The sequence below is a fragment of the Hippocampus comes genome, unplaced genomic scaffold (assembly GCF_001891065.2).
Source record: "Hippocampus comes isolate QL1 unplaced genomic scaffold, H_comes_QL1_v1.1 scaffold153, whole genome shotgun sequence".
NCBI lineage: Eukaryota > Metazoa > Chordata > Actinopteri > Syngnathiformes > Syngnathidae > Hippocampus > Hippocampus comes.
Window position 1 is genome coordinate 355,512 of NW_017805991.1, and position 12,421 is coordinate 367,932.

The window sequence follows — 12,421 nt, forward strand, 5'->3', positions numbered from 1 at the left end:
TCTTCATGCTCACCAGCGTGTTCAAATCGACAGTTCTGGCATTTTCATTTCTTAATTCATCAATGTTTTGGGTAGTACTTTTGAAAACCGTCACATTGTCTTGTAACTGCCCGTGTGTTGGATGGGGCGAGTCCGGGAATCATAGCAAACAAGCCCAAACACCTCGCAATGTTAAATCGTTGTGAGCTTTTGAGTAGATTAGCAAGGAGGAAGAGACTGTTTTTTTTTTTTCAAAGTACTCCGGTTTCCTCCCACGTTCCAAAAACATGCATGACACGTTTGGCACACTCTAAATTGTCCCGAGGTGTGAGTGCGAGCGCGAATGGTTGCTCGTCTTTGTATGACCTGCGAATGGATGGATGGAGAACATGTTTCCAGTTTCTTGCAGCTAGTCCTGTGTTGTAAAGGAGCCGTTTTGGTGGGATTTTTTTTTCACTTCTGTAAAACACTTCAGCATTTGCAGTAAAGGCGAACCAGATTATAATAACATGAGAAGTGTTGGTATGAATCAATTACTGAATTGCCACGCCTTAAACTGTGAGCTTTCAGCTCTTGTGGTTTCACTTTCGTTTTTTTCCCCCAGTTATCGCTATGTACACGCTTTCAACGGTGTGTTTTTGCCTGGTGTTTTGCCATGCAAGTGAGTACATTTTCAATCCAATATAGAAGTTTGTGTGTTTAGAACCAGAGGAGCCACAGCATTGCTTCAACACTGGTCAGCCGGAGACTTGACTCATGTAGATTTTTTTTAAACACAAACTCTTAGTGTTTGTGTTTATGATCAAACTTGTGTTCATGATCAAACTTGAAATAAAAGGCGAATAATGAACATTTTATGTATATTTTCATTGATTCCGCAAACATTGTGATATTAATTGCAAGTATTTAATGTTACATGAAACTGCTGAAATGGTTTTATGAATGTGGAACCATTACAATGATATTTATTTATTATATAACAATATTTATTTTGAGTACCGGTAAGTTCAGAATTTTTAATAAGAAGTCAGAGATTTAAATGATTGTCAACGTCATGCCAATGGTGATTTTGTTATAATGGCACTGATTTGGTCTTGTGTTACAGATACTCAATCTATGCATGCTCTGCTGCAATGCCAGGGGAGCTCCAGTGATGGTCATGATGCGTCTGTTGTGGAGAAAACCTACTATAACAAGATGCTTTATCTACAATACAACAGCACCTGGGGAAATGTTACTGGCTACACAAAGATAGCAAGGAAAGTTGCAGATATTCTGAACACTGACTTTTATTTGAAGGGCATTAAAGAAAGTCTAGAACTCTGCAAGACATGGATCACTCGTGCATACAGCATTTTAGCACAGAAAGGTAATCTTATTGTAATTTTTAGATTATATGATTAGAAGCACTGGGACATATCCCTTAACCAATCAATCAATCAATCAATCAGGGATTGGGCTACGAGGAGGTGACTTAGACCTCCTTGAATTGTGTAGTGGACAGTTTATATACTGGCAACTTTAAGGGAGAAATCCAGGTTTGGCCCCTTTTGTCTTCAAACCGGAAAAAGTTCATCAAGGCTGAGATGAGTTTGGCATGAAATAACTCCATCGAAAAAGTTTCTGGTGAACTCCAACTGTGATTGTGTGATAACAATGCCCTCTCTCGGGTTCAAGTGACTTTTGACTTCACAGTCAGATCTTGTGGTCTTCTGAGTGGAAGCTGCAAAGGGGAGACTAACATAGTTTCACTTCCTCTCACTTCCATGTGTACCGATACGTCTCAGTTCCGTAGTTCACCATTATTTCGTTGTCACTTGTGATGGTTTTCACAATTTCGCAGTTGAGCCGAAAGTTCGACTGCGATTAACCAAGGCGCCGGCGGACAGCGAGCATCCAGCAACCCTCGTCTGCAGCGTGTACAATTTCTATCCAAAGGACATCTTGGTGACGTGGCTCAAGAACGGCGAGCGGGTTACATCTGAGGTGACGTCCACCGATTCCCTACCCAATGGCAATTGGCTCTATCAGAGGCACTCGTACTTGGAGTACACGCCGACGCACTGGGACAAAATCAGCTGCGTGGTGGAGCACCCCAGCCTCGAGAAGCCGAGGATTTATGACTGGGGTATGTAGATAGCTGATATATCATGTCAGGTCTGAGTACTAATTATATGAACATGGGCCAAATGACACTAAAGTGGACAATTATGAGGAAAAAAAATACAGTTGGCGACTTCACCAAACACCCAGTGAATGCAATTGATAATCTGCAGCTCTGTATCGTATTTTTAGGCTTCACATACAAGTGGTCCCCACACGGTCTGCACATGCATTTTGATGTGTTCAGCTCCCCCAAAGGTTACTCAGGGGATGTTGTTGTGTATTGCAAGAAACTGATTCCATTGGTGGCCCTGAGACACGAAATTGAAATTACATGGGCAGCACTCCCATTGGACATGTTGGCCAATGATACTAAATCAGTAGTTGACTTTGACATACATTTCTGGAAGATAATGGTGATTACTTTGAGCACCTCTTGTAATTATAGAGGCCAAAGGAACTGTAACTTGTGCATCTTGTGATGCCTGGATAAATTTGGTATTAAAGTATTTTTGCATGAACTTATCAGGACTGCAATGTTCCCTCTAAGCTGCGCAAGTGAGCCATTGCGCACTTTTCTCACCCTCTCAGGTCCATATACCGCACTTGACTTCCATAGAATCAACGTCAATGGTTCAGCTTCAACAGATAATGTATGTTAACTGTGTCAATAATATGTCGGTATTTTCAGAGCCTACGCCGGAGTCTGTGAAGAATAAGTTCATATTGGGAACCATGGGGCTGATCGTGGGTCTGGTTTCTTTCGCTGCTGGCCTGATTTACGACAGAAGGAATGTGCCTGGTAAGTGATTCATGGAATTTAAGATGAAAGATGGTACTTTAGACTAGGATTAGCAGCCAAAGATGTCCGCGCTTGTGTTGGTTTTACCGCAGCAATCGGCTAGTCAGACTGGATTTGCCATGTTTCTTAGACAAGGAAGTAGTTGTTGTTCCGATATGACGAAAACGTAGACGCCTGTTAGCAAGTAGTGCAAACTGAAGTTGAGGATATTTTATGTAGTTTGGTCTCATGTACTGGATCAGACTAGCTCGAATAAAACCAATCCGATAACATTGCACTCATTTTGGCCTGGATTTAGAGTTCAATCAGATCAGACCATCCCTACTTTATACTGACTTGGGCCAAGTGATCAGATGTTTTGTTTCTTCACTGCTGGGGGCAGTAACATTTAATTTATTTTCTTTCTGACTTTCTGGAAACTGGGATGCCATTGCAACCTTGTGCGCTGCGAAAAGAAAAAAAATATTTGGATCAGTGAATTTTGGTCATCCAAAAGAGCAGCCTTGTTTTTTCCAGTTTTCAACACAATATCATTTAATAATTAAATGATATCAATCACCAACTGATTGTGTGGAATTGACTATTGCTTCTTTCCAGGGCGAGAGAGAGCTTCGGCAAATGATGACAGAAGTGATGTGCAGTCAGGGGAAGGAGGGGAGGCAGAGACTCACCTACACAACGAAGAGTAAAACAACAATAATAATAATAAGATTAAGATATCCTTTATTTGTCCCACACTGGGGAAATTTACAATAATAATGGTTGAATAACATTCTTTTCAATGTTAGTTCACTGGTCTGTTCTTCATAATAACTTTTTTTAATGTTTGTCAGCGCCCCCAAATCAAAACCTCTGGTCCTCATTTGAGAATCACGCCAAATTCATGTGCACATTTGCTTATCATCATGCTTCCTGAAAATCAAAGTTAAGCTGTGTTGTTTGTATTGAGCACACATTGGGGAACAAATTGAACTGCTTCTGTTTCATTTTGTTCATGAAAATCCTGAGTTTGCGACTCCTCTTGTGTCGCGCCATTTTTGTTTACGTCCGTTCCAGAACATGTTAAAGCATGACAATCTGAAATAGAACAATTGCAGCTGGATGTTGTGTATTTTACTGTCTGAATAAAGCCATCTGCCAGTCAGTGCTGTGTTGTAAAAACCTGTACCACATAGATAAATAAATAAATAAACCCAGCGCGGTCCAGTGGTTTGTGCATCACGTCAGGGAGCAGAGGTGCAGGGTTCGATTTCGGCTCCGGCCTCCCTGTCTGGAGTTTGCATGTTCTCCCCGTGCCTGCGTGGGTTTTCTCCGGGTACCCCGGTTTCCGATCAGATTCCAAAAACATGCGTGGCAGGCTGATTGAACACTCAAAATTGTCCGAGGTGTGAGTGTGAGCGCAGATGGTTGTTCGTCTCTGTGAGCAATTGGCTGGCAACCGGTTCAGGGTGTCCTCCGCCTACTGCCCGAAGACGGCTGGGATAGGCTACAGCACGCCCCATAACGCTTGTGAGGATAAAGCGGTACAGAAAGTGGATGGATGGCTAAACCCAGCGACGGCTCCCCAAAATTTTTTTTTTTTTTAATTAAATATTTCTTCGTCCGGTTTCACCTTGTGAGACTGGTTGGTTCATACAGTATCTGATGCATTTACATGTGTAGTTGAGCAGCTACAAAGAAACGGTGGAAATGGGGTGATGGGTGGGGTTCACAAATGCAACCTCCAGGGGCATTTAAATAGCCTCTCATGGGCTCTCGAGACAACACCAAAGCAATAACAAATGCCGTTGATGTTTCTAAAGCATAATAATGCACACAGTTCAAGCAGTTACCGTAGTTCCTGTTCGCATCCTTCAATTCTTCAATAGAAAAACAAACTCTAGAAGTTTGCATTTTATATATATATATATATATATATATATATATATATATATTTTTTTTAAAGCAGTTTGAGTTTTATTTTAAATTCATTCACTCATTAAAGCTGTTCCCTATGCCTATGGCAAAACAGGTTGTTGAACCTGATTTACAAGATTAATTACACGGAAGTAGTCATCCTCACAATACGTTTGATGTGAAGCTGCCATGTCCTTCATATATTTCAGTCGTGATTTTTCATTGAGTTGATGATTTGCAGTTTAAATATGATGCTCTCCACTTGCATAATTCTGACACTCAACTTCCTCGGCACTGGTTCGCAATGTAAGAATTATATTAGCATGTTTTCATCAGATATCTTGATATGAATGGGAGCTTGTTCTTTGAAGAGAATATTTGACCCTCCATTTCTTATGTTTCAGTTATCGTCAATACCTGGATATCCATATCCTGCTGTACCGACACGGATTTGGAAGTGTGGACAGACAACGGCAATGAAATGGCATATACGGATTTCATCCGGCAGGAGATTATTTACACCGTTCCCAAATTTCTTGGTTTGGATCCAGTTACGGCAGATGGTATAGTTTCATACAGAAGATCAACCAGAAACATTGCAATGTGCCAGAGGGTTTTGGCGTTTGCAGAACAAGATATCAAGTACCCAGCAGACATCGAAGGCAAGTTATTGTTGTTTATTTAACATCTACATTCACACAGATCTAAAATTATTCGGACAGTGGCTGAAATTTTGCCATTCTACAACACAACCATTCATTTGAAATAAAACAATGCGGTTAAAATGATTTGCATGCAGTAGTATATCTGCTAGCATGGTGGGGTAACTCAACTTCACCCCAAATGTTGAAAAGTAGGTTGCTTCTTTATATGGATGGATCTCGTGCAGTTTTGAGGTATTTGAGGTTACATCCAATTTGCACATTGTTGAAGTGGATAATACGGGGTTAAAGATGGCTGGGATATCCCTCAGCATGCCCTGGGCCACCGGGGCGCCCGGGTATATTATTTTAACATGAAAAACAAGGAATCATTTTTGCCCTCTTTCTGAAATCTTTGAAATAGAATAACTTCCTTAATTTTTAACATATTGACATTTATGCACCATTTTCTCCTCTTTTTCAAGTTCTTTTCGGGGACACTAATGCTGCTGATTAAATAAATAAATACATTCGATTTTTTTTTTAAATTAAAATGTTAATTTAAATTTTCTTTATTTTTTTAATTCTCATTAACTGTAATAACCTTGCCCTGCAGTTTGGCCAATGATGATGTCTTTTCCATTCTGCCCCCTCCAGACCCCCCACAGAGTGTCATCTACCTTGGAGATGAGCTTCAGCTGGATCAAGAAAACACCTTGATATGCTTGGTGAATAATTTCTTCCCACCCAACATCCAAATTCACTGGACCAAAAACGGCGTTGAAGTGTCAGAGGGGGTGTCACTCAGTCGATATTACCTCAACGAGGATGTCACATTCAACCAGTTGTCAACACTGACATTCACACCAAAGGAAGGAGACATTTATGGTTGTACTGTGGAGCACTCAGCCTTGGACAGGCCACAAACAACTTTTTGGGGTAAATATTTTCATTTATTCTAATAATGAAATGGTGAAAACAGCACACATTTGTACAGTCAAGAACTTCTTTGTGTCTTTTAATGTCACAGAGGTGGAGTTCAGTCATCCCAGCATTGGACCAGATGTTTTCTGTGGCGTTGGCCTGACTGTGGCAGTGTTTGGAATCGCATCTGGAGTTTTTTGGGGAGTCAAAGGACGCTATGCGACGCCTGTTTTGTGATTGGAATATATATACTAATGAAGAAAATATGCAGCTTCTTTAAATCCGGTATTTCCCAACAGATCTGGGACAAACTATTTTGTGCTTTTTTTTTTTTTTCGCGTGCAACTACTAAATAAGTCACCATGTGGCCAAAGAAAGTGTGGAAAGGTCTGACACCACCTGGCACCGCACCACCTGATACATTTTATGATTTGTAGCTTTGGATATTTGTAGTTTTGTCCATATATTTGCTCTTTTTACATCTTGAGATAAGAGTGACCTGACCTCGTTTTTTGAGGCGTAAGCTGTCATTCGGCCAATCTTTTGCTTTGACTTGAGAGCACAAACCTGAGATGTGAACACCACATGGTGGCAGTGAACTCAACTTATTTCACATTATAAGCAGCACTTTGGCAATTAGTGTACAGTTCTTCAAAAAAGAGACTTCAAATGACAATCCAGATTGAAGTTTACTGTATAACTTAAAAAAAAAACATTGAGCGGCCTCCTCTTCCCTGCGTGTTCGTTGATTTTCGGACGAGGAGAATGTTGGTAATCCAAATAAAGGCTGGAGGCAATGAACAGTTCCTTCGAAGGGTTTAATTTATTTTTCTGCAGTTTACGAATCGATTCGGGCTCCTGAGGGGTCCAGATTTCAATCAGGAAGCGTAAAAGAAACACATTCATGTGATTATATCGGGACAATATGATAATGAGAGGCGGGGAGGTACGCCTCTCATGCAAATCCCAGAAACAAAGAAAGTAACGTCATCTGACCCGGTGTGGCTGGAAGAAGTTGGGAGTGGTGAGGTGAGACCAGACCACCACGACCCACCATTTGGTGTGATGGCAGGAACACAGATACTTGAGATAACAGTTCCTCTTTTGATGTTAAACATGTCCTGTGGAGGGGGGCCCTAAAAATGATGGGGGTCGAGGGGCACTAAAGGTGATTGTAAACACAGTGAGCAGGAAGTACCTTCAACAGCATTCTACATAGTTTCTTTCAAGTGTCTGAACAAACACAACTAACAGAGAGGAATAACACCTTAACCATCAAATCTAACTAAGAAGAGAGGAATAATACAAGTGTATTCCAATTCTAGGAGATGATTGTTGCGAGGACGCCAAGCTACGCTGTGGGCATGGGAAGGTTATACAGCATGACTAAATATGAGCAGAATACAGACTTCAATAGATAGATAACAATGTATTGTACAACTAAATAAATCATGAATTTCCCATAAGTCCATTTTATTTTGAAGCGCAGCCTTGTGGCGCGTTGCGTTGTAGCCTATAAACCCCGGTTGTAGCTGCTGCGGGCTTGACGATGCTGACGCGAACGGTGGCTGGACGCGTTGCAGGAGGTGCCATTATTAAGTATATGTTGTTATAATTATCAGGGAAAAACTGAAACTTGGGTTATATTTATTAACATTTATTCTGTTTTATTATAATGATATATGTACAATATTAACAAGAAACCTGCACAGATGTGCCGTTAGGCTTTAAATTCATGGGAGTGGCGGGAAAATTAGTATCAAATCCAAGTGTTCGTGTGCACGCATCCTTATCGCGATCCTGCCTGAAAGTCAAAGTTGAGGGATGGAAATATATTGTTTTACGCATGCGCATCTTGGGGAAACAAAATGAGCTGCTTTAGTTTCTATTTCGTTTTTCTCGTCTTATTAATTAAAAGCCCGAGTTTGCTCCTCTTTTTGTGTTTCACCATTTTTGTTTACGTACATTACAGAACACGTTAGTATGATAATTCTAAATGGCAAAGCCGGTTCAAGTACGGTATGTCGTTGCGACAAGATGTACTGTTCCCCCCACCACCACCAAAAAAAAAAGCGTGTCTGTCAGTCAGGGCCGTCGAGTCGTCGCTGCTTGCGGTTGTGCGGAGCTTGGCGTCAGACGAGTGCGGGGTGATGGACAGCGCCGTGTCTGTCACACACTTCGTCAAAACACGTTGACACCATAGGCGGCGCTTACGTGGTCTGGATATGCACGACTCGTCCGATAAAAGAGTGCTATAAAAACGGACACAAGCGCAAATGTATTCACCGGACAGCCCGCGGACGAACGGAAGTAAGCACCCCAACAAGTAAGCTCTTGACAATTACAGTATGACTGATTTGTCCAATGATTATTCCTTAATGCTGCATTATATTGACTTATGGTTATGGTACTCTCGATGGTTGAGGTTCACAGAACTAGTGGTCCAAATTTAAAAAAAAAACAAAAAACAAAAACGTTTTAATTTTAAACCCTTAACTCAAAAACAGAATTCAAATAGACAGTGCAGAAAATGCCCAAACAAATGAATTAAAATTAAGTTCATGGTTATTTTGATAACTAATTTCCAAAGTAAATACAAATGTTTGAAAAATGTTTTATTTTGCTTCAACACTATACAGTAATCAGTCTCCTTTTACGAAGGACGGCATAAATCTGAGAATACTTACTGTTGAGAGTCTGAAATTCTGAGGTTTTGGACAAACAAAGGTACATGAAAGATTAAGTGATTGTCAACGATATTTATCGATTAATTTGGTAGTCAATTAATTGTCGGTTTATTGTTGCATCTCTCTACACTTGATGTATTTCTCAGCCCACTGCAAATGTTTCTCCTTGTACGATTGGTTAGGGATCACCAAAATAGAGATATCTATTTTTGGTGGAACATATAAAATTGCTTTTTTGCCTTGTTCAACAATAAACACTTTCTTGTGTGGTGATACTCAACAGAGCAGTTCATCCCAATGGGTCTCTCACTATCAACATGGCTGCATCGCAGGACACAGAAGCATTCATCTTCCCACTCTTCTGTTTTCTGTTCTCTGGCTGTCCCAACATCATCTCGCCTTAAGGTCATTTTGAAGTCCTCTCCAGTTCCTCCCGGAGACAGCCGCTCATGCTGGAGCTCGGTCCACTGCTCTCCTCACTTTCTGCTGTCTGCCAGTAAGGATGAAGTGACACGTTTACCCGTAGAGTTGAGCAGCGACGGGGTGAGGGCGGAAAAGTGGGTGAAGGACGGGCTTCACGTGTGGGAGGTGATGTGGAAGCCCAACCACAGAGGAAGCCATGCGGTCTTAGGAATCTCCACGCAGAACTGCCCTCTGCAGGCCTCAGGTTACAACGTTCTGGTGGGGGCAGACTCCCAGTCGTGGGGCTGGGAACTCCAAAGCAATCAGCTCTGGCATGACAGACAAAGTAGGGGAGCATACCCAGAAAAGAGGAGAATTTGTTGCACCAAAGCTGCAGAGAATTTTCTGCCATGGTTTTCTCAATGTAGCCCATCAAGTCTCGAGGTGCCAGACACACCTTTTCCCATCCCTGAACGCATCGTCATGGTCTTGGATGCAGACGCAGGGACTCTTGGATTTGTCGTGGACAACCACTTCCTTGGTATTGCGTTCAAAAACCTCCCCCGCGGTGTGGAGCTATTCCCAGCCGTGAGCAGTGTGCGAGGAGGAGCCTGCATACGACTCCGATATCTCAACGGCGCCACTCGTGAGTGTTTTATTTCTGGTCCCGTGCTTTGGCTAGAAAAGAAATAGAGACAAAAAAAAAACAAAACTCTTTTTTTCTTCTCAGGCAATCCCCCGGCCCTGATGGCTTTGTGTGGACTCCTCATTCGCCACCATTTAGGGCGACAGAGGCAAAATCAAGTGGACAAGCTTCCTCTTCCACCTGCTCTCCAATGCTACCTTCTTTCCAGTCATTAATTTACCGCATCCACATTAACCCACTCCCCTTCCACAGGGGTTACGTTCCAGACAACCCCTGAAATAAGTGAAATCCCTGATAGAGAAACACCCAATTTAAACACTCCATAGGCGTGTTTTTCTTGCAGTTGTACCACTTTCTAACTTCATGAAACGCACTTTATAAAAAAATATTTATAGATTTACAGAGAGCAACAAGAGCATTGTATACAAAAAAAATAATACTGTGCCAATCGTATAACAGTGTACCGGGCCCTGTGTTTATAGTACACAAAATCCTCTTTTTTCCAAACTAACAAATTTAACTCTCACAATATACATAAATAATCATGCCGAAAGATGTAAATTATAAAACAAATGTACAGATGTTGCTTTCTGTAGGCAGAAAACACAAGATAAGGGTTGAGACATTCAATAAATTTCTTTCCAATCCTTTCAGCAAAAATAATCTGAATTTGAAACATTTTCTATTCTCACTCCTTTCAAACTTGATGTCAAATACTATACTGTGTGCCGCCACATAGTGGCCAGAAGTAGAATTACATCCCAGGATAAAGAGCAAAACAGAGTTATAACCAGCCCAAGGAAATCTGTGCAAACGCGGGACCCCGAATCCAGAACCTGCGATGGAGGCAGTTTAACGCACTAGTTTAGCGATTCACATTACTTTCAGTCTTTTTCAATATAAAATGGTGTGGCAGTCTGGATCATCGCTGCAGGTTTGAGATCTGTGCACTAGGCCAGTGATTCTCAAAGTGTGGTAATAGTACCACTAGGACTAGGGGTACGCAGGTTCCTATTAGTGGTACACAAAAGTATCACTTGATTAAATGTTCAAACTGTGCCTGTTGGCTTAAATTCATTTTAATCTTGTGCCGTGCATTTGTTGAATACAGTTCAATTGTATTTAACTTTTAAGTACAATACGTGAGCATTTCATCTTTTCGAAATGTTGAATTTCAAAGACTTATTTAGGTATCATTTTTACAGTAATGTATGTTATGTGCTGTGTTTATTATTTTACTTTGTTAACTCTTTTGTTAAGCGGTTTGTTACAGCTGCAGCTGTTGTGAAAGCGCTATATAAATCAGGATTTATTGTATCGTATTATATTGTAATACATACTGTGTGTGCACAATACATTTTGGTTGAATCATTACTCAAATACGGTTTTTATTTTAGCTCTATTTAAGTGCAGTGTCAAGTTCAAATTCTGCATAGCAGAACAGCGGTTTACAATAACATTACATCAATACTTAGGAATAAAGCCTCTGCTTCATTTTTGATTATCATGAACAACTACAGGCTTGCCTCACTGTTGCTGTTTATTTCAATAGTGGTCATTATGGATATGAATTTCTTCAGCTGCTCCGTGGTGTAAAACGTTTGAGATCTACTAAGCAATCAATCCCTTTGCTAAAAACATATTTTTTGAATGTACATATGACATTAGATACAGTATTTGTTACAATTGAACCCTTGTATTGACTGTAGATTTACATTGGTGCTGTTGTGGGTCCTATGGTTAAAAAATGGCTTTCAAAATAAATGGCCCATAAACATTGCTCCTTTGTGTCATTGGTTGTATTATTCCATTTCAGATAAGAGTTTATCTACATTACTTCCCATTGCAGTTCCCACTTAGAAAATAGAAGTTGTCAGTGAAATAAACCAAACGGGCAAAACATTATCTCTCAGGAGTGCACACCTTTCAGGTGATTCTTTGCAGGTGGTAGCTGTGTGGAAGTAGATCAAAGTAAAATAACTACGACAGAAAAGACGTTGTTTTGGTTTTATATATACAGTACTAACATTATCCCTGTTTTCAGGTTATAAGTATACGTAACTTCAAAATGTGTGCCTTTTGAGGGCCATGCTGTAGGCTTTCACACACATAATGAATGCGTGCGAAAGAATTTTGACATTTGTGATTTTGTAAAGAATTTATTGTTTTAGCGTAAGTGATATTCTTGGGCAATATTTGAATTTGCACATTCCTATTTGATATTTTGGTCTGACATTCATGCTCCTATTAAATAAATAAGTCTGTTAGTTATCCACCAGTTTCTATGTACTTGTGTTTTTCTTTTTTACACAAAGTACTCATTATTAAATATTTTTGGAGG

General features: G+C 40.5%; 3 protein-coding genes across 4 annotated transcripts; all 3 read left to right on the top strand.

The window, feature by feature from the left end:
• Window positions 1-293: 293 nt before the first annotated feature.
• Window positions 294-3,628, top strand: LOC109528985 (rano class II histocompatibility antigen, A beta chain-like). 2 transcript variants are annotated; one of them, XM_019892100.1, is made up of 6 exons: window positions 294-463; window positions 531-640; window positions 1,085-1,348; window positions 1,823-2,107; window positions 2,774-2,884; window positions 3,482-3,628. In XM_019892100.1, the coding sequence occupies exons 2-6, from the start codon at window positions 592-594 to the stop codon at window positions 3,571-3,573; spliced, it is 801 nt and encodes a 266-aa protein (XP_019747659.1). In that variant the 5' UTR covers window positions 294-463; window positions 531-591; the 3' UTR covers window positions 3,574-3,628. The 2 variants fall into 2 exon arrangements, with proteins under 2 accessions (XP_019747659.1, XP_019747660.1); XM_019892101.1 differs by lacking the exon at window positions 531-640 and having other exon boundaries at window positions 294-418.
• Window positions 3,629-4,834: 1,206 nt separating this feature from the next.
• Window positions 4,835-6,712, top strand: LOC109528990 (H-2 class II histocompatibility antigen, A-U alpha chain-like). The gene is made up of 4 exons (XM_019892108.1): window positions 4,835-5,086; window positions 5,185-5,442; window positions 6,079-6,360; window positions 6,452-6,712. The coding sequence occupies exons 1-4, from the start codon at window positions 5,011-5,013 to the stop codon at window positions 6,580-6,582; spliced, it is 747 nt and encodes a 248-aa protein (XP_019747667.1). The 5' UTR covers window positions 4,835-5,010; the 3' UTR covers window positions 6,583-6,712.
• A 1,206-nt stretch (window positions 6,713-7,918) lies between these two features.
• On the top strand, window positions 7,919-11,860 carry LOC109528983 (SPRY domain-containing SOCS box protein 4). Its single transcript, XM_019892097.1, has 3 exons — window positions 7,919-8,671; window positions 9,316-10,080; window positions 10,165-11,860. Exons 2-3 carry the CDS (start codon window positions 9,330-9,332, stop codon window positions 10,293-10,295), a joined length of 882 nt encoding a protein of 293 aa, XP_019747656.1. The 5' UTR covers window positions 7,919-8,671; window positions 9,316-9,329; the 3' UTR covers window positions 10,296-11,860.
• Window positions 11,861-12,421: the final 561 nt, after the last annotated feature.